General features: G+C 44.5%; 1 protein-coding gene and 1 long non-coding RNA gene across 22 annotated transcripts in view; one reads left to right on the top strand and one right to left on the bottom strand.

Moving 5' to 3' along the window:
* CELF4 (CUGBP Elav-like family member 4) overlaps positions 1-20,646 on the bottom strand; it is a 697,696-nt gene that overhangs the window by 51,394 nt on the left and 625,656 nt on the right. For 13 of the 20 annotated variants that reach the window (XR_013943235.1, XM_080573161.1, XM_080573160.1 and 10 more), the window contains exons 8-10: positions 16,345-16,494; positions 3,879-3,944; positions 2,022-2,102 (exon numbers count right to left, since the gene is read on the bottom strand). Coding sequence is in view for 18 of the 20 variants with exons in the window: in XM_080573161.1 (XP_080429287.1) it covers positions 2,022-2,102; positions 3,879-3,944; positions 16,345-16,494 (297 nt within the window). In the remaining 2 variants the exon portion in view is untranslated. The remainder of the gene's footprint in view (positions 1-2,021; positions 2,103-3,878; positions 3,945-16,344; positions 16,495-20,646) is intronic. The other 7 variants (XR_013943234.1, XM_080573157.1, XM_080573168.1 and 4 more) reach the window with 1 other exon arrangement.
* The window catches only part of LOC308185267, a 35,126-nt gene continuing 18,431 nt past the window's right edge, over positions 3,952-20,646 (top strand). The window contains exons 1-2 of one of the 2 annotated variants that reach the window (XR_013943241.1): positions 3,952-5,249; positions 5,711-5,864. This is a non-coding gene — a long non-coding RNA (uncharacterized lncRNA). Of the gene's footprint in view, positions 5,250-5,710; positions 12,691-20,646 lie in introns of those variants that run through there. The other variant, XR_013943242.1, reaches the window with a different exon arrangement.

Genomic DNA, 20,646 nt, shown 5'->3' with positions numbered 1-20,646 from the left:
TCGTTTTGGATCTGTTCCACCCTATGCACCCCATCCGCTGCCAGCAGCCTCAGCACTCATGTGGAAGCAATGACTAATCTCTACGGGAATGAAGCAGCAGCCAAGCAGTTCTGGGCTTGTTATCCAACCAGGATCCAGGAGCTGAGAGTTAGTATCGTTATTAACAATGTGATCATCGATGTTATTGTTGTGGTAGGGCTGGTTCATTAACAAATCAATGTTTGTGCACATCGTTGCAAACATAAAGCACTTTTTTCAGCACCAAGCATTGTTATTATTAGAGTTACTTCTTGCTGCATCTTCCTGTTAAAGGTTAGAGGGGCTTAAAGGTCTTAACTCTCTGCTAAGACAGTGTTGTGCCTTAGAGATTCTCCCTCTAGCAAACAGTAGAGAAATCCACAGCAGCTAAACGCTGCAGGAAAATGGAGGACACTGCAAATGGCAACCTGCATTGGACCAGGAGTTCATCTTATATATCTGGTCCTCAACCACCCTCAAGCCCAGCTGCTCATGGGAAGGAGCAAGGAGTTATAAGATAGCTTGTCCACTGGGTGACACTCACCCTCAACCCATAGAGACACACTGTGCCTGCCAAACTCAGGGGTCTTTGGGCAGTGGGTGTTCAGAGTGTGCACAACAGCTATATCTTGCTTCTGATTGTTCCTGGCACAATGCTATGCTAAGCAAAGATCTGCTCGCCATTTTGTCCTGTGCTTAATCTAGCCCCAGTAAGTAATAAAAAGCAAAGTCCTTCAGCATGGGGGAAACATCTCTGTAATGATACGTTAGGTCTGTGCATCTGTTCTCACAGCAGGGACGTGTACTAGAGCTAATCAGGAGCTGGAAGTTGTGTTCCCCAGGAAATTCTGACATCGGAAAAAAATTAATTCCAAATTAGATCGAAATGCCAACATTTCTAATTTTCTCACAAAATGAGATTTCTCCCTCAAAGTAGTTCTAGGCCATCAGAATGTTTTAGTTGGATAGCACAATCTTGATTCATTTCACTCTGACTGTTACGCTATATTAAAATATTAAATGTCACAATATATATATAATAGCACATATAACATAGAATATATCTGATTTAGTGACCTAATAGAGGATAAAAGCTGAAATTTATTTTTTAAAATGAGGATCTCTACAATAGGCTGAAGCACCTGACTTAAACGCCTCACTTAGGCGAGCAGTCTCCTCTTCTAGTTGAGTGAGAGCAGTGGACTCCCTGGGACGGCTGGGATTACCTGAATGTGTTTCCTCTGAGGATCCCACAGTTCCTTGCTGATAGTAAAGGAAACATGAGGGACTCCTCTCCTCATTCAGGCAAGCCTTTGGGTGCAAAGCATTACATGACATGGATATCTCCCAAAACATTTACATGCAATAATGGGAGATTCACCTCTTCTAACTTTTTATGTCTCCAGTGCAGCCTGTCCTATAGACTACATAACCCAGGCTCCTCTCGCAGTCAATGTAAAGAAATAGGTACCTTTGCTATATGATTCATCTCATCCTGGTACAGATAATATGCTCTAAAAGGGATGATTTCTGTTTCCTGATTATCAAGGGAGGCTGAAAGGACTCTATCAGCTCCACTAAATAGCAGGTGTCCGAAATGACATCACTGGCTTCTAATGAAGGGCCAGTAGTGCTTTGTTTCCTATTAAATTCTTTATTCTAATGCAATTGTGGTTTTGATCCACAATCTTGTTTGCTGTCTTTAACAACCCCCACTGGGCCTACGTTGCTACCAGGCCTTTCCATGGCCCATGCACATCAGCATGCTCCCATCCCTGGGGGCTGAGAAGACAGATCTCAGCAGCTATTCCCCACAAGGATGTTCACGCGTATTATAGTTAGTGCCAATGATGCCACATATGGAAATTGAGAAAAGACTCAGTGGACCAGGGATTCAAAGCAATGGGGCGTTTAATGGATGCTCTCTAGGTGTGTGAGAAGGGGAACCAATGTGGTGGGGATGGCATGCTGGGTCCAGCAAGGAGAACAGACCCTTCACTCACCTTCTCTCTGTTGCTGTGGGATCATGGGAGGTGGCTGTGGGAACGCTTGGCTAATCTGGCCATAAGCAGCAGGATAAGCAGCTATGGGGGAGAGAAAGGGAGAGAAGAAAGAAGGACAGATTTCAGTGCTGGGAAGCATGGAGCTTTCACGTCAACAATCACACCAAGCTGGAGGTGGGCTTTCTCTCTGTATTTTAGCCTCATACGGCCTGAGATGCAGTAAAACATCACAGTGGTGATCCAGGTGGTGGCACTTGGCCCCGAAGACCCAACCTCCCTTCAGCATCCTAACAGTAGCACTGAGGACAGCCACACGGTCTAAATGGGGGTCTCCACTGAGATCTCCCCCACCAGAGATGTGTAACCATCCCTGATGGTACCACAAGCATGCTCGCTGATGAGCTCAGCACATTGATGCCCATGCTGGCAGTCACGTGCAGTGCCCATGCATGTTTCCTTGTGTAATCTCTTTTGCGCTCTGATTATTTCACATGCTCATAGCAACACTTCACACGTGTATTTCCTCTCTCTTACTGTAACCTTCATATGCACACACCCTGTATAGGCACACTTGTGCATACACTCTCAGATATATATTTCCTTTCATGTCTACAGACACTTTCTCTTTCACATAGACACAGTGGAAACAGTGTGCGGCAATTAAACAATTTTCCCCACCTCAGCTCCCCCACCAAGCAGACAAGGGGAGCCATTCAGTACCACAGATGGTAGATGATGTGCCTTGCTGCTAAAAATACAGAGTACGGGTCGCCTGTGAACCCAGAGAGAGGGGGATAGGGGCCATGTGTGTGCAGAGGGGTTAATTAACAGCTCAAAGGGTTGAGCTGCTTCCCATCTATCAAACCTCACAAGCAATAAATGACAATAACTAAAACACCGGCAAATGAAGCCCTACATGGAGAATTAAATTAAGTTTCCAGATACAGCGCTGACATGAGATAATAGCCATTCCTCAGCGGGAGCCCATGATTGCTCCAGTTACCACAGGAAATAATGACTTTGGGGTGGCAGCTTCCTCGCAACGTTGGCCATGGACACCTCGCAAGGGGAGGCTGAACACGGCAGGGTCGTGATCTGCACCAGGTCACTTTGGCTGGTGTCAGTCCATCAGCCGCAAAGGAGCAGCTCCGCGAATGGGGCAACGTGACAGTCAGCAAAAGCTGACCCACTGGAAGTCGTGAAGAAGCTGCTGGGGAATCGGGCCTATGTCTGCAGCTTCTAAGCAGGCCTCAGACTAACTAGCTGTGATATGGCCAGTGGTGCAGTGAGGCTGACCACAGAGATGATAACTTTTGGGGTGTGCGTGGTAGCCCTGTGTTCAGCAGTTGCACCTCCAGCCACACCAGAGCTAGCCAGTGCTGAGGTGTCTCATGCATGGCCAACCTGCGTACCCTACAACATGGGGATGTGCAGACATCCCAAACCCTGCCAGGGACAGCAGGGTCTGGCTGCCCATCTCCACTGCTCACTGCAGTACTCAGGAAACACCCACTTTTTTTGCTACAGAAAGTGGCCCCCAAATCAAGTGTCCTGATCTTCTTCTTGTTCATTGTGCTAAGGAGACCCGACCTGGTCCTGTCAATGAAGCTGCACCAAGGTGCAGGTCAGTGGGAGCCTTTCCCTGGTGTTTTATTGTTGAGGATTGCCTCCTTAGGGGGAGAAGACCCTGGGTCTTTGTTTGTTTTCATGAGTAGTGCAAATTTAATCTGAGGATCTGTGGCCCTGGTGTCCCTGTCTCAGCAAACACCTCGCTTGCACCAGTCCCTTTAGGTGTGTTCAGAGATTAAAGGCTTTAGAGAAGAGAAAGGTTTATTGGGAGAAAGTGTTAATACTAACGACCTGCGTACTGCTGCACTCCAGCGTAGGCTTGCTGCAAGGGGTCTGCTGCAGTAGGGCTCTGTGCTGTGGAGACAGAAGAGAGAGAAGGAATTAAGGGATTAAAACATGACGGATGCTCCCCCTTTCTCTTCCCTCATCGATGGGTGGTGTGGGACAGACAAACCCAGAGGCTTAAGCAGCTTGCTTGCCCTACAGACAGTGTGGTGCAGTACCCCCATCATAACAGTCCCCCAGCTGTCCATTACCCTGTGCGACTTCAGAGCAGAAGGCAGACAAACTTTTCCTCTCTTTTCCCAAGTTTAAATTATAGACCACCTCTACTCATACAGATTTTTGGCACTGCAGCAGTCAACCCCAAAAAGCCCTCATCTTAAGCCAGGACTGACGCTGTGCTAGGTGCTGTGCACACTCAGATCTCAGTGATGGCTACAGGCGCATGAAACTTTCAATCAGAGCAGAAAACAACAGGGGCATAGCAGGAGGAAGGAGAAGAGAACAAAGCACTGGCTCCTTCCACCCTGACATCCCTTCGAAGGACCACGCTGCTGCCGGGAAGCCCCCTGCCTGGGGAGGAGAGGCTGCTTGGAGGGGAGGGGGACACCACTTGTCTGCTCCAGGAGGATGCTGGTGATCTCTGTGTAAAGCATGCAGTCCCTAGCTGGCTTCAAAGTGCATTTTTTCCCTTTACAAGTGTGCATTCCTCCCCCTAAAACTGTTTATTTTTGTGAAACTTTGAAGTCTAGCTCAAATACAACCAAAGCTAGTTAAGATTTCTTTTTTTTCCTTTTCCCCTTTGGTTGATAGGGAGAGAAGAGAGAGCAAATGAGAGAGAGTGAAACGTGTTGGATAAGCTCTTTCTTTATCTGCAGCAATAAAATATTTAAAGCAAAGCTTGGCTGAACCTCCAGTCCAAATGTCACCTTGGCCCTAATATTTCACTTCTTGTTATGAGTTTAATTTGTATTTATTGGTGCTGCATAGTTCTACACTTATTCAGTCCCTCCAGCTTCATACTTTTAGGATGACCCCTAGGGAACTGCCGCTTTCTCCCCTCCTTCCCACCTTCTTCCCTCCTACAAGAGCAGAGGTGTAGCTGGAGGAAAGGGCTTGGAGGGTGCACCCGATGGGGCCTCTTGGAAGGAAATCTGCTGGTGCTGTTGACCTAGCCAAGGAGAGAGACTGGCTAGATGCCAAAGTGCGTGATGCGGTGGCAAACATGAGTGCTACGAACCCAGGGAACATGGACAAAGTGCTTTGTTACAGATGCAATTACGGATTTGATCCTTAATGGCAAAGATTACCATTGATCATGATGGCAGCCTGTAAGGTCTCCTAGAACATTTATCTCCACAAGTGCAAAGAGGAATGGTAAGACCAAACTTGGAGGGGAGAAACTCAATTAGCTGGCTAAGTCTTGGAGGCTCCTGTTGATTAAGGGTATTACTGAGTCATCGGGGTGGTCACAGGAAGAAACAGGTGGGATTGCAGTCTTAGGCTGGAGGATGGCTGGTTGAATTCCTTTGGCAGGTGGGACCTTTGGCAGGTCCCACAGTACGCATGTGAAATGAGAAAGCACTGCATTACTGTAAGGATTTGCACCCCTTGAAAAGGGGGCATGAGGAGAATTCCTTAAAACCCCTGGAGATCAGTGGAAGGCATAGCAGGGATGTAACGCTGTATTTGTCAGGTGTAGATGTTTCAGGAAACTGGAGGAAATGCTTGCAAAGTAAAAAATCTGTTTTCTACTTAGTCCTCCCTTCTTGAAGAAGGGAGTGACCAAAGTCTATTCTTTTTAACCTCTGTTCAAACCTGTTTTCCTCTAAAAACAGGCTGTTGAGCATATTGCTCCAGAAGAAAACTGAATGGTTATGAAAGGCTGAGTGATACAGCAGTTCCTGTGCTCCCCTGGGAGAAAGGATCTTAATAACTTGGACCACCCGAACAGACCATGTGCTGTCACATAGAAGGTACATCCTGAGCAAGGTGAGAAAGGAGACATGGTAGAGGGAGCAAATCTTTATAAGAGAATTATGGTCTTGCAGTCTGAAGGAAGGAGATGATCTACTGTGCCTGCCCCAAAGGCAACTGCCCTTTCTTGGTGGCACCCATCTGCTTACTGAGATAAAAAAAGAAATTCTCTTTGCTGCTCGGGAGATACACTCATAGCATTTCCTTTCTCCGCCCCAGGTTAGCCTAGCTGGAGCAGAAGGTCACACCTGTCAGAAACCACAAATCAGCTTCCCAGGAGGGCATGGTGTAGGACGAGACACCAGTCCCCAAACTGGGCTGCTGGGGCTTGCAGGCTGGTGCAGAGCACCTTGCTGATGTCCTGGGGTGTTACAGCAGGATGGTTGCTGAACATTTCTTCCGAGGTGTCCGTGCTGACATTGCTCAATCTGCAGGCCATGCAGAAAGACAGAGTAAAAGCTGAGGCTGGACTTTGGCATGCTGTTTCCTTCTCTGACATGCTGGCAATTAGCAATGACTGCCTCTTTATTGATACATAGAGCTGTACCTATCCAACTGTGGTCCTTTTTTTTTTTTTCTTTTTTTTTTTCTTTTTTTTTTTTCTGTGCCTTAGTTGGGCATGCATGGAAACTGCCCATTCCCCCAGCTATACCTGAGTCTGCATCCTGCCCACAGGGTCCTACAATGACAAAACCCTCCAAAGAAGCTATTTTACCTCTGGCTTCTCGGGCCTGAGAGTGTAGGCTTTGTCTTTCCTGAAGGGAATCTGATGCTTCTCCTGATTTTGGTTTGAATCAGAATAAAATCTTTTTCACAATTAACACCTTTCCCTGGACCTAGCTCTGGTCTTAGACCTTTAAAATGGATTAAATCATGGTGGGGTTGATCACTTCATCAGAAAGAATGGGTGTCAGCAGCTCCAGAAGCATCACATCATCTGGATGATGAACATGGTGTCCTAGGACAGCTGTAGTTTTTGTGCTAGTGCTATAAACTGAGTGGGACCTCTCAGCTCACTGGGGAGCTGCTCTCCTTACCCCATGTGAGGATATCTTGCCTCTCTATGCAGCCATACTCCGCCCATCATAAGTAAGCCATTCAGTGTAGGTAATATGTGCTGAAAATCACCGTTCACCTTTAAGATTAAATATTAAAACTGGGCAAATGCTTTATTTAAAGGGTTTGGAACAACAGGCATTTAAATGCAGCCTTTTTCCCTCCCACACAAAGCTTTTAGAGTTCATTATTTCCCTGAGCCTTCAGGACTTGTCAGCAAGGGGAGTATCTAACTGGGAGTTTCTTTCTCAAGAGGCTGTTTTGTGCCCCAGATTACAGAGAGAATTTCCTCCTGGCTCACAGCACATGCAAGTCAACGAGATAACTCATCCCTTGATTTCAGTCAGCTTTGATCCACGCTGGGAATCATTTACTCCCAGGTAAAGAAGATGCAAGGTGTTTGTGGTTGACCTGACACTCAGGACTGCAACACTGACCCAAGAGTCCCTGGATGCTCTTGAAAAGGAGCAAGGCAAAAGCACCTCAGGGCTGTAGCACCAGATCCCATGGGGAGGCAGCAACCCCCAGTTTGGTGCTCTCTGTTTTATTCAGAGCCTCATGCCCTACCTTGGCTGTTTGGGAGAGGCAGTTGTGGCGATTCACCACCTGCAAGGATTTAACTTGGGAGTTCTTAAAAATAAAAGTGATGACCTTTGCTCACTGAAGAATTCATCTTCCTTAGCTCCGAAGGCGTGTTTACTCAGCAAATGAAGATGTGACTTCAGTACAGTGGATGTGCCCATGCTGGCCAACACGGGCTAGGAAGATGCAGGGACACAGGCTCCAGGCTGGCTGGGTACCCTGGCATGAAGCCAGGGTAGCTTGGGCAGCCATGAGCATATCTTCCTGCTGCCACTCGCTGTGCCAGATGAATTAAACTTAGTGAAGGGCATAACCGCCTGTTCTCCCAGCTGTAGTACGGATGAAGCCAATGGTTGGTATTGATCCAGAAATCTCAAGACACTGATTAGACATTTGAGGAAGTTGTGGCCATGCTGTGTTCAGCAAAGTGACAGCCCTCCTACATACTAATGACCAGTGTGAAGTTCAGGAAGGGCTCAGTTGTATGAGGGGCTCATGATCCAGAGCTAACCTGCCCCAGGGTTGTTTGTAACTGTAGGCTGGAGCGTAACGTATGCTAAAATTCATAGTGGTGGGGAGATGTAAATCATTTCTGTGTCTCAGCAAGACACAAGGAGGGAAGCTTGCTTTACTCTTTGGTAAGATGCACATAATGTAATATGATTGTGCTCCTTTAAGGTAGATTTACACTGTCTCTGTGACCCCTTCTTCCCATACAGCTGACAAGTCTTCTCTGTTACTGCAAATATTAGTTGAAGTTAGTGTGGCAACAACCAATGGATCTGATATCCCTGGGATATGATAGACAAAATTCAGAGATGGGGAAACTTTCTGCATTTTGAGCTTTTCTTTTGACTCTTTATGAATAGTTCTGAATTTTTCAAGTATCCTTTTCAAGAGAGTGACCACTGAATTCCGATAATGGTTACACACTGTCAGAAAAACAAACCAAACAAACATCCATGCAAACATGCATAATAATGCTGCACCCCTGTTCCTGCAACTTGTCCTCACAAGCACTCCCAATAATGGTGCTCATTTCATAGACGAGATGTTGTCTATGCTGTTTGTGCTGGGGTTCCAGTCCACTGTGATCCAGAAGGTAAACAGCTAAGTAAGGCCAGGTAAGACCTATGGGAATGTAGGGGACACTAGATGAGGAACGAGAACATCATAAAGGACCTACAAGGGCTTTTGGACCAGAACAAGTGCACGCCTATGTTGTAACATCAGGCAAAGACCTCAAATGTGTACAAATCTGCCCATAGATACCACTTGAAATAGCTTTCCTTGTCGTCATATTCATGAAGATCTTATGACCAATATACAGACATTTGAGAGATCAAATGTGATGTAATGTGATTAAATGGGGATCAGCCGGTGAAGTGAAAAAAAGCAGAGAGGCTCCCGAGAGGCCAGAGGACAAGTATCAATCACACCAGCCCCACTGAAGGTAGTGTAGCTGCTTTACAGAAGCTGAGGATCTGGCCTTGCCAGGGCAAACTAAAGGTGTACTGTGAAAACAGATGCTAATAGTAACTTCATTTGGCAGCTCAGGGCAAGAGCCTTATCCCTGGACATTGCCTCTATATTAATTTGATAATTTCCATATCTCCACGGGAAAAATTCTGCTCAGATACTATTGTCTCTTTGCAAGACAATCCTGGCCAAGATGCCACAAGGTGACCATGGCAGATAACCTTCCATAAACCTGGAGACATAAAACAAGCCAATGACCTACTATATGGCCATAAATATAAATTTAACGAAGGCAGCACTTATTCATTAGGCAGAAGTCAAGAAATGACTCCCAAGTCCTTCAAAGAAAGTAGATCTGTTAATGTCACTTTCTGAATCCTCTGCCTGATGCCAAAAACCAGGGATGATTTCCCAAGTCAGCACGAAATACCAGTGCTTTAAAATGAACACCAGGAGGCTTTCTTACTACTGATATAACTCTAGATTGAAGCCCAAATTTTTAAAGGAGCATTCAGCTAGTGTTAGACCCCACATTTAGCTTTTGTCAGAGAATGAAAGGATGGAGGTGGTAGTAAGAAGCACACTGTTAAAAAAATAAAATCAGTTTAAGGGATGTTCTACACGGAATCTCTCCTGAGATGACTGTAGCCTGGCTATGGTACCTGCAGCTGAGCTGTTACGTGGGTGCCCCAGGTGAAAATGGTTGTAGGACAGAGGGATGGAGTCTTCTGTGGCACTCAGGGATGAAATGAGGAGGAACTGTACTGAAGCCAGTAGAGGTGGTGAGGAACAACAATGCTGGTTACTGCCTGGAAGCAGAAGACCCATTTCTCTGAGAGACGAAATAGGGTCTGGCAAATTTTGGGCCCCTACACACCCTAGGATTTTACTGTGGTAGAAGGGGTCAGCAAACCTTCCACCTATATGATATACCCTCAAAACCCTTCTTTTCACTGACTGCATTTCCTGGCAGTCATGCTTTATTTCACCTATTTCACCCTATTTTCCAGCGCTGCTCCCTTCACTGATCTACAAAAGCATGTTATCACCTCGATCCACAGCTTTGTGCTCTGCCCCATCTATTCATTCCTCTGACAGACCCGGGGTATCTTACACCTCTCCCTGCACCTGTCTCTGCAGCCTCTGGGAGGGCGGATGTGGGGTGCGGGGCGATCAAATGGAGCCAGTGCTGCTCAGTCAGGGTAGGGGGGAAATATAATAATGATAGCATGACAAATCTAAGTGAAGGCCAGGATTAAAATAAATAAATAAATAACCGAGTGGGAGGGCTCTATTCACCTTCTCCTTAAATCCAATTTAAATCACTCTCTACAGCCCTAATCTATATCCATAATTATATCATTTCGTACAACAAGCTTGCGAGAGGTCTTAAGAAATTTATGTAGATTAAAATTCATGGGTGCCATAGTACAGATTCCATATTATTAAGATTGATTAGGACAGCTGATGCTGTGATTAAAGAAGCCAGCGTTTACTGTTGTAATTAATTAGGTATTCAGACACAACAATAACTGCAATAATAGAAAGAATGTGCTGATCCGGCAGAAAACAGAGACTGATTCTGTGTTTTATAGTCTCGTTTTGTCATTTAGGACACCACTCAGTCAAAGACATGTTGTCCTATTGTCTCTTCCTGTACAGATCAGGGGAGCCATGAAACCCAGGGAATTTGTGCCCCCCGCTCCATCTTGTGGGTTAGAAACATCTTTTTGTAGCGTCCTCAGGCATAGGAGATGCTTGTTTGGGACCAGAAATGGCCATACTATGGAATTCATATAGTGCATCCCTGGAAATCAGGATTATCCTTAGTATGTTCTTAATAGACCTGCCTCCAAGCCTCATCCACAGTTGGGCCCCTGCTGAGACAGGTGCTGTGCAAACACACAATAGGAGTCATGTCTGCCAATGAAGATCTTCCAGTGGGCAAAGCAAGAAAGACATAGAAGACTCAGAAATGCGGCAAGGTGAAGGTGGTTGCCCGAGGTGATGTACTAATTCAACTGCAGAGACAGGACCAGGCTTCCCTCCTGTTGCCTGAGCCCATAAACACATAAATCGTGGTCAGGTTTTTAAAGCTATTAGGGCACTTAACTCCATATTTTTTTGGGAACTTGCTCTAAGTCACCTCTGAAAAATAAAGCTCAAGGTGTTAACTCACTTAGGTGCCTCTGAAAACTTTAGCGCAGTGCCTGCTTTGTATTTACACCTTCTTCCAGATCAGAGGAGAAAACACTTTGGCTCTGGAAAGGCTCCCACAGCTGCCTTAAACAACCTCATTCATTATGGCTGCAGCGTGATCGTTGGAAGTACACAGCATCATTAAAGTAGCTTAGACTACAATTGAAGATGGCAACTTATTATATTTTTAATGAGTGCATTCCTTCACTTATTTATTTTACCAGTAAAGCGTGGTTTATGGCACGTGGCAGATTGTTACAAATGGGTCAAATAAATGCTTCCCAGTCATAATGATGTTTCAGGAGCTCACTGTTGCATTTTTTGAACTGCTGATACAGAATATGAAAGGGAAAGCTCTCACTCAGGGATTTAGGGTGGACAAACACAACGAAGCTAAAGATTTCCTATAGCAAGCAACCTAGCCTCAGGGCTGCTGAGCCAGGTAATTTCTAGGGCATGGTGTATGACCAGACCAAATGCTATGGGGCTTGGCTTTCATCCTGGACCTCCTACAGGTGCAGGAAGGTCACTCCTTATCTGTTCTTCTCATTCACCTGCTCTTGAAACTCTGTGTGACCCCTTTGAAATGTCAGGGCATGTGCTGGGGCAGGGGAAGCCAGTCCCTTTGTCTGCCTGTACAGAGGAATCCCTGATCCTGGCCAATGCCACCAGAGGGTGTCTGTTGTGATCGGGACCGAGCCTGTGACTGACTGTCCTGGAGCAGCAGCCTGCCCATCAGCAGTGCTGCTAGCTAAGTGACAAGCTAATAGATAAGGCTGTCGTATCAGCATGCCGGCAACTCCTCCCCTACAAAATGAGTTTGGGTAATGATAATAATTACAGATGGAGTCTGAATCCCATCTCTGCTGGCAATGGGTGAAACTGGTTACTGCCTGATGGCTCTTTGTTGAGCCAAGGAAAATGAATTTATGGTGTTGCGTCAGTTCCTAAGACATGAGTTTCTATAGCACAGGAATTCACCCATGGGGGACACCTTTGCTGCCGGTCTCAGCTGTGGCTTGGAAAGGCTTGGCTGCCTAGTAGTACTGACAGCTAGTCCTCACCAGAGAGGAGTGGGCCTCAAGTAGGGCATGAAGCGGAGTTTGCTGTCTTGCTAGCCCAGATGTGCCCACTGCATAAGCAACAGGGAGTGGAGGGACTTCTGCAATGTCTGCAATGAGAAGTTATAAAGCTATTCCTGGCAGTGATAGGCAGACAGAAACAGAGCCATGAATGAGGCAAAGTATTTATAGTGTGTTATGGACAGCTGAGGGAAGTCTTCTTTTATAGTCCTCAGTTACCAGTCTAAGTGCACTGAAGAACCCAGCGTTTTGGAAAACATTCCCCCTCTGAAGCTCCTCAAAATTGCCTTACCACTGGGTCCACCCCTGGCTTTAGTTGGGCTGGACATCCCCTGGCCCGGGATATTATGGGCTATATTTATGCTTCCTTCCTGGGTGCATCACTGGGCAGAAGATGACAAAGCAGCGCCCACACTTTTCTGAGTGCTGTGCTCTGTGGCCCCTTCCAGTTCCCTTATTCTGAGTCACTGAACCCGTGACAGCTGCTCCTGTCTCTCTCTTGTTTGATATCCTTAGACCTCCCAGTTTTCTCCTCTCGCTCTCCTCTTCTCTTCCCGAGGAGGCTTTATTTTTGCAGTAGGCATTTGATCTAGATCCTCACAATGCAATCCAGTAGGGGAAAGACCCATTCCTGGAGAGCAGAATTTTGATGGTGTGAAACACAGCAGAAACCAGTGCTGATGGCCTCCACTGTTATTGTAGGTCACACACTGTTACAAGGGAGGCACCGGGCTCTTGGTGGCTGAGAAGTGTTGGCAGAAGAGCGCCATCCTCATTACTATGATGAATGTGAAAATGGCAAATGCTCTTGTGCTGCTGCAAAGTGACTTGTCAGATCATGGCACAATAGATTATGTTCTTTGTGCCCACTATGTGTTGTGACACACTGCCATGTTCAATAGCTCTGCAAGTTGAAAGACTAAAGGGCAGGCATTAATGCACAAAAAGGCCAAATCTCCAGAAGGACTCATACTAGTTGAAGGAGAAGATTTTGCTCCCTTGTGATTCAGTCCATGCCAAAAAGTGCCCTGTGAACCATTATGTACATACTGGTTGAGCTTGGAGAGGGTGTGAGCATGGCTTGCAAAGAGCATGTCTGCAAGGAATTGTTTTCTGGTGGTGCTGCATGGATCCATAGCCCAACCAAAGCCACAGAAAGAGAGAACTCCTGCAGAGACTCGAGCTGTGATCAGAGATCTGGTGAGTAGGGATGTCTGACCTACTCTTGCCTTTGCCCCAGAGTCATGGGAGTTTCAGTAGTGAAAAACCTAAGACCTAAAAGATAGCGTGTGTCTGTTCCTGCTCCAGACAAAGGGAATATTAAAAAGAGCATTGGTGAAGACAGAAAAAAAATAGTGAAACTACAGGGCAAATAGAATTACATGATTTGGACCTGCTTTTATAGTGTGAAGACTGGAGTTCTGAAGTCATTTAGATGCAACATCAAAAATATTATAGCTAGACACAAAGGTGGACATGTAGACAAAGTACACAATTAATGGGATTTATTTGGGTCTGAATGATGTGGATGTCATGCCTCTACAGATTTTGATGGTCCTGTTTTGCTATTTTCAGGCAACAAACCACATTCTGCTACAGGATATAATGGTCAGAACCCACATTTCAGTTTTTTTTGTGGAGTATGAAAGAGTATCTGAGAGCAAAATTCAGGCATTAAACAATATATAGCAAGTCATAACCATAGCAAGACTAGTCTTGCTATGGTTACATACATAATACTGCAGCACTCTTGGCCACTTTCAGAATGAGAAATATATCATAAAAGAAAATTGTTTGGAAGGAAGATGCTGACTTTGAATAGGGACTGGCATGTTCTTTTCTTCTCTATAGCGTTAGTGCAATTGCATGCTTAGCTTTAATATTTTATTTCTACCCTTGCATTCAGAAATGCAGAACCACAGGGCAGTGCCAATAACAGATGCTACAGAGGAAAGTGCGAAAAATCCCATAATGAACAATGATGGAATAAGCTGCCCAGTGATGAAAATTTCTTTCTAACCCCAAGCAATTAGTGGCTGGATTATATCATAAAACGTGAAGGTTTTTGTCCTTTCTACATTTTTATCCAGTCTAATGTGACTGTGGATGTTCTCATTATCCACATAAATGTCTAATCCTTTTTTTTTTTATTTTTTTTTTTAATTTTTATTTTTTATTAATGCTGGTAAGCTCCAGGCCTCAATAAAGCCTGTGGCAAGGAATAAAGTTGTGGAGAGTGCATTAATGCTCATGAGAAGGTAGAGAATATGATGGAGCAAACACATGACGTGTCCTACACCTAACCTGCTACAAAGGATCTTGTTGTCAGGGTTTCATTGCTAGTGGGGACAGGCAGAAATAAAATGAGTGGTAAGGTTCTGGCTGACCACTTTACACCTCTGCTATCACTTAGGATGTCACTGAGTTATGGGGAAGCTGAGCACTAGGAAGGACCAATGTATTGCTGAGGACATGCTGAGATAAATTCCAACTTCACACAAAACAAAATATTTGGAAGTCAGCTCTACTGGCAGAAAGGAGACCCTCATCCTGCGGGGAAGTGAAGCAAGGATGACTTTTATCTTTCAGTGTGTTAGGCTTTTGGTGTTTGTGCAGGGACTTACTGTAGATGCTGGCTGAATGAGTCTCAAAAACTCAGAGAAGATCACATTAAGGCCATTGACTTTCATATAATCTTAGATGAAATACCTAACTCAAAGCTTTCTTTAATTATGGGAGTATTTGGAGGTAGTAATGAAAGCTCAAATCATTATGATTCATCTAGAGAGATCATCTTTTCTCTGATATCTGCAGTAATGTATCGTGGAAAATTAGCTAAGAAGCTAGATAAAACAAAAAAGAAGATATATGTAGAAATGGATGGATAAACAGAGAGATGACAGACTGGCAAACAGGTAGATGCTTAGATGAACCAATGGATATATTTATATCACCCTAAAGATAGGGTGTTTTCTTGCTGCGGTGGCTGATCTCACTGAGCACACTAAGTCTTCCTTCAGTCTTCTGATGCCTCCCCATAAGCTACCAAGAGCTCCCCATCCCTCTAACCTGCTACAAACTTGTACACATGTCTAACTTCTAGCACAGTAAGTCCCTTGATTTCAATTGTGCTTAAAGTTGAACTTATAGCTAAATGTTTACAAGGTGTATGTGGGAAGAAATTATAACTATTTTTTCAATACTCTTGATATTTCTGGGCTTTCCTTTGCTGCATTCACAGTTGTTTTGTCTTCTTTTTATTTTTTTTTTTTCCAGTGACTTTGAGCAGTAACTAGGCAAGACTTTTGTACTTCTGCGTTATGTGATATTTTTCCTTGTAGCTCATAAAGTCCCAAGTGATGTTGAATCTTCTGAGTTTTCAGGACTGGTTGAGATGGAAAGATTTTCTTTTGTTAGGGCTTTTGCAGGATTTTGCTGGAGTATCTGAGTGAATGTTTGACTTCCTAACAGAGTAGGTTAATCTGAGTGCCCCAGGGTAAAATACACCTTTGCCAGCTGGTGACTGGGATCAATTAGTAACATTTATTTAGAATTTTATTTTTATGATTGGTATTATTAGTATGTGTACACCAATTGGTTAGGAAAATCTTTCCAGCAAAAGCACAGCCTGGAGCAGAGGGCTGCATCAAATCCTGAGGACCATGGAAAAATGTTAGTGCACATTAAGGAACCCTAAGTTCTTGGTGATTACAGCTTCAACGTGTTAATATATTTCCTAAGTACCAGTACAGAGGCAGGTACCTATTCTTTAATCTGCCTCATTCATTCGTGACTGCCAGGACTTGCAAAATTACCCCTTCAATACTGTATCTTTTGAGCTTGTCACAGTCTGAATCCTAGCAGCTGTGCTTCAATGGTGAAGCTGAGCCAGTTCTGTGGCTGTGTTGAAGGAGCTTCAGTCTCCAGACCTGGTAAGGCAACAGGGCTTGAATGCAGGTGTTCTTTTCAAGACCAGCACCCATTGCCTGTGCCCATGGTCTGAAAGTACAAGGTATAATCTTTCTAAAGCAGCTTACACTACCTCAGATGTAGACGATTTCCCTATGACTGAAGGAGCAGGTTGTGGTCTGGCTTACCTGGATAAGGGTGGATGCCATTAGCAAACACGGCTTCTGCGGCGGGCTGCCCATTAGCCTGCGGCGGAAGGCCAGTGAAACCATTCACCCCAATTGGAGATGGGATGCTAGGCACCGCTGGTGCAGTTATACCAGGAGGCGTGCTTCCACCTGCAAGTGGCGAGAACACAAAATTAAAGCTGATGAGTACTCGAAGCAATAACTACCTGGAAAAAGCTACTAACACAACAGCTGTGACCACCACAGAGAAGCCCTCTGATAACTCAAGAAATGAAAAATCTTCCAAATTTTCTCACAAAGAAAGGGACTGCTCACACCATCACAGGACAAACTTGTCATTGCTCCCCTATTTGGAAAGCACTTAACATAAGAAAGGCTTGCAAAGCTTCCTTCAACAGAGAGGCATGTGCTTGGTGATCTACCTCTAGACTAGATCCACAGCTAACATCAAGTCATAGAAGACAGTAGGAATATCACGCTTCCTCCTCAGCTCTCTCCCTGGAGTACTACATGTTTAATGGCTTAATAAGCAGGCATTTCTTTCCTAGGTATCATTTAGCACCAAAAGAAAATTCACAGTCCCACCTTTCTACAGTTTCTCTTTAGAGATGTCAGCTTTGTGGGCGTAGTGATTTCCAGGGCTACTCTTTCTGCACTCTCTCATGAATACACATTTAACGTGCAAACTAAACTTCCTCAGCATCAGAGATGCTGAAAAGATTTGGCAAGTTGATTTATAGCCTAAAGGCATCCCTTGATACATTTTTTAGTGTTGCAGTTTGGCCCCAGCCTGACTTTGTAGAGTTTTAGTAAGGATCTCCCACTGAAAAGGGGCAAAAGTTGTGCTAGATTTGTTTTTTCATGGAGCCATACTCCTCCCCTTCTTCCCAGCTCCCTGCCATGGGGGGCTGCAATGCTGCTATTTCAGAGAAACAATTTAATCTGTATGTTTTGGGTGGGATCCTGTGAAGAAGGATCTTCACACTGGTGAAGAAATCTTAAATTTCTGAGGGGAGAATAAAATCTCTCTGCTATCTTATTGTCTTCTCCTATGTCAGTTTAAAATGACTGGACAGTCTGTGCTTCTTGAATCATTTTCAGGACGTTTCTGGAGACCCCAAGTGAGTTTTCAATACGTATGAAATCATACTTTTCTCTTGCCAACTGTGGATGAAGTTAAACTATCTTATCTTCAGCAATATCCTTCTGTGTCAGGGTATACTACTGACTGAAAGTACCATTTTTGCAGGAAACTCTTTTTTTAAACCAATTGAAGAAATTTTCTTTGCCATAGCAGCACACCGTGATGGGTTAGTCCAACAACACACTACTGACTACTTAAATCTCTGTTGGTACTTTAAGAGAGCCAATAAGATTCATGAGCTGTTTCTATATGTTCTGATTTGAGCAGCCCACGAAGCAGGCAATATTTCATCTCTTTTCTTATACCCTGAGCGGACAAGCTGCTGCTTTCCCTTTGCTTATTTAAATGGTGTTGGCCTTTAAAAATGTCCTCAGTGGGGATACTGGGAGCCAGTGGTGGCAACCCCAGACCAAAGGCAATGCTCAAAGCATATGCCATCAAATTGCAAATCACAAAGGCTAGTTAAAATTTCAGTTTCATTTCTGGATCTCTCCTTTATTTGCATAGGCAATGTAAGTAGTTTTTTCTAAAATTGCAGCAAGGGATTTGCGCTTGCTATTTTGTGCATGTGTAAGGAAGTTTAGGCATATTCATTGCAATTCTTTAATTTTGTTCTTTTAAAGAACCCCCTGGAGAGGTCAGATCTGTAGTCGGAGGAAGACTGGCATAATGCCACCACAGAGAACAAATGGCAGTGTCGCATGCCAGTTGTGCATTTCTCCCCAGTTTGAGGCATCTCACTGCAGCTACTCCAGGTGCAGATTTACAGCATGGAAGGAGAGGGGGAGGAAGGGAGGAAGGGAGGAAGGGAGAAGGGAAGAAAGGAAGCCTAAATGAACTTTCATTTCTAGCCCTCTCTTTGCAGTAAACAGTGTGGCATAAGCAACCAGGAAGACCCACTTTTCCCTCAGATTACACCAAAGATGGGAGAAAAGCAAAATATGCACCAAACTTTCAGAGACATCAAATTAATTTCCTTGCAATTGTGGACTATTGTGCAAGATAAACCTGATTCTTTTAAGAATAGGACAAAGTTATTATGGTTTGAGTTACCCACTGGGACTGCCTACTGCTCTGCATTGACTGCAGGCAATCCAGATGACTAGTTCAAACTGGTTGTCTCATTTTTGTATGCTTAAAGCCACATGAAATGCACCCTGTCTCTAGTCTGTTAGATCTGCCTGGATCCAAGACTCTTGAAGTTCCCAGGTCCCATGGGAACTCATGAACATCAACGAACTCACAGCCTTGGCCTGAGAAACCCACTGTCCTGGGGGTTGGATTAGGAGTGCTGCAGAAGCAGGGTCTGGTCTGAAATGGAGGTGAGATCCCGAGGGGCCTAAGGATACCGGCACAGAGGCATGGTGCCCAGCCAATATCTCCAATGCCTTTAGGAATTCTGGGTTACCAAAGTCTTTTTTATAGCACAGTTTTTCTTTTGCTTAGGAAAGATCAAAACACATTTTTTTTTCTCAATGTTCCAAACACTTTTTCTAACGCCTGTTTTTCACAGAACTTTGAAATGTTTCATTTTCATTCCAAGTCAGAACAAAGATATACTTCAATGACTAGAAATCCTGCTATGAAGCAGAATGATCATTTTCCATTTGGCTTTCTGAATGCTAACAAAAGCCAGCAGGAGAATTCACTTTAGGCTTCATATATCTCCTGGCTACTCAGAAATCGCTGCTAGTGTTGTAGGCTTGCTTGCTCAGACGTATGTGAAACATTTGCTATGCATCTTATCACAAGCTTTGTGAGTGTGGCAATAATACAAGGAGTCATTTCAAAGTTTAAACATTTCACAGAATCACAGAATCACAGAATCGTCTAGGTTGGAAGAGACCTCCAAGATCACCTAGTCCAACCTCTGACCTAACACTAACAAGTCCTTCACTAAACCATATCACTAAGCTCAACCAATATCACCCAAGAAATAATTGTCAATGGACATTTCCACACCCCTTTACAGACGTTTTTCATGAAGTAAGCTACATATTCAAGGTAAATCTGCAATAATGCCAAAATGCATGGGCTCCATGATTGAAAATATGTCATAAGGAAAGTGCAAAATCTGCCACCATGAAAGAGATCAAGTGACCGTCTAAACCAGCATCTTATTTTCAGTAATGACCAGTCATGGGTGCTCTGGAAAGCATGTAAAAAACATGAGCTTTCTTTCCTCTTGTATTCTGAGAATAAGAGTTTAACAGTTCCCAGAAGGCAGGGGGCACCTCAGAAGAGGAGCAGAACTTAGACAGAAGAAGAGCTAGGATATGTTCCATATCCTGGATATCATGGCAGACACAGGATTTGGCTGCTGTACTGGTATTTACACACCTATGTCACAGGACTGCTAATTCTCAAGACACTTATATGCAAAAGGGCTTGTGCTCTTTTGTGGTGAGGCTATCATGAGCCACAGCCTGGATTCAGCTTTCCAGGCCCTGAGAGCATTTGAATTCCAGACATTCTTTGTTTGACATTCTCTCTGCTCCCACCAACACAAAACAAATCTAGCTAATGCAAATATGATAATCTTTCCAGCAGCGGGTTTAAAGGGTGCACATATAATTAAGCCACTTTTCTATTTGGATTCGCAGTAGCTTCATCGACTCTTTGTTTATACATTTATCATTGTGTAAACATATATTTCAAAATGTATGGTGTAAGATTTTCAAGTCAAGCACTTTTTCTTGGTTCTCCGTAAGTTCATGTAGAATGAGATCTATCTTTCTTTCTCCCCTTTCACCTCCACACCCTCATATTCTAATACAATCTGACCCAGTAGCTGCTGACATTGTTCCCAGCTACAGATTGCAAAGAGAAGCTAATAGGTGTGCTAATGGGGAGGTTTTCTTTGGCAGACAGAGGTTAGCAGAACTGGATTCATTATAACTGGATTCAACAGCATCCAAGCCTGCTCTGCCGCAGTACCTTATCTCCCTGCCATCCAGTGTTTCTCTGCCATGACGTATCTTTCCTGGCTGCTGTGTCAGTTGGCCCTTTCCTGCTCCAGTGCTGGTGCAGACTTCTCCATGTTCAGCAGTGAAGCTGCTCTCTTACAACCCTGCTCAGCAGGAGTCCCAGATCCTGCCTTCCTACCACTCACTGCACCATGGCTGGCTCAGGCCTAGCTCACTCCTGCAAAAACTCAC

This window comes from Anser brachyrhynchus (genome assembly GCF_964034855.1).
Source record: "Anser brachyrhynchus genome assembly, chromosome: Z".
Classification (NCBI taxonomy): Eukaryota; Metazoa; Chordata; class Aves; order Anseriformes; family Anatidae; genus Anser; species Anser brachyrhynchus.
Note: the sequence above shows the minus strand (reverse complement) of the source record. Positions and strands in the feature narration are given on the sequence as shown.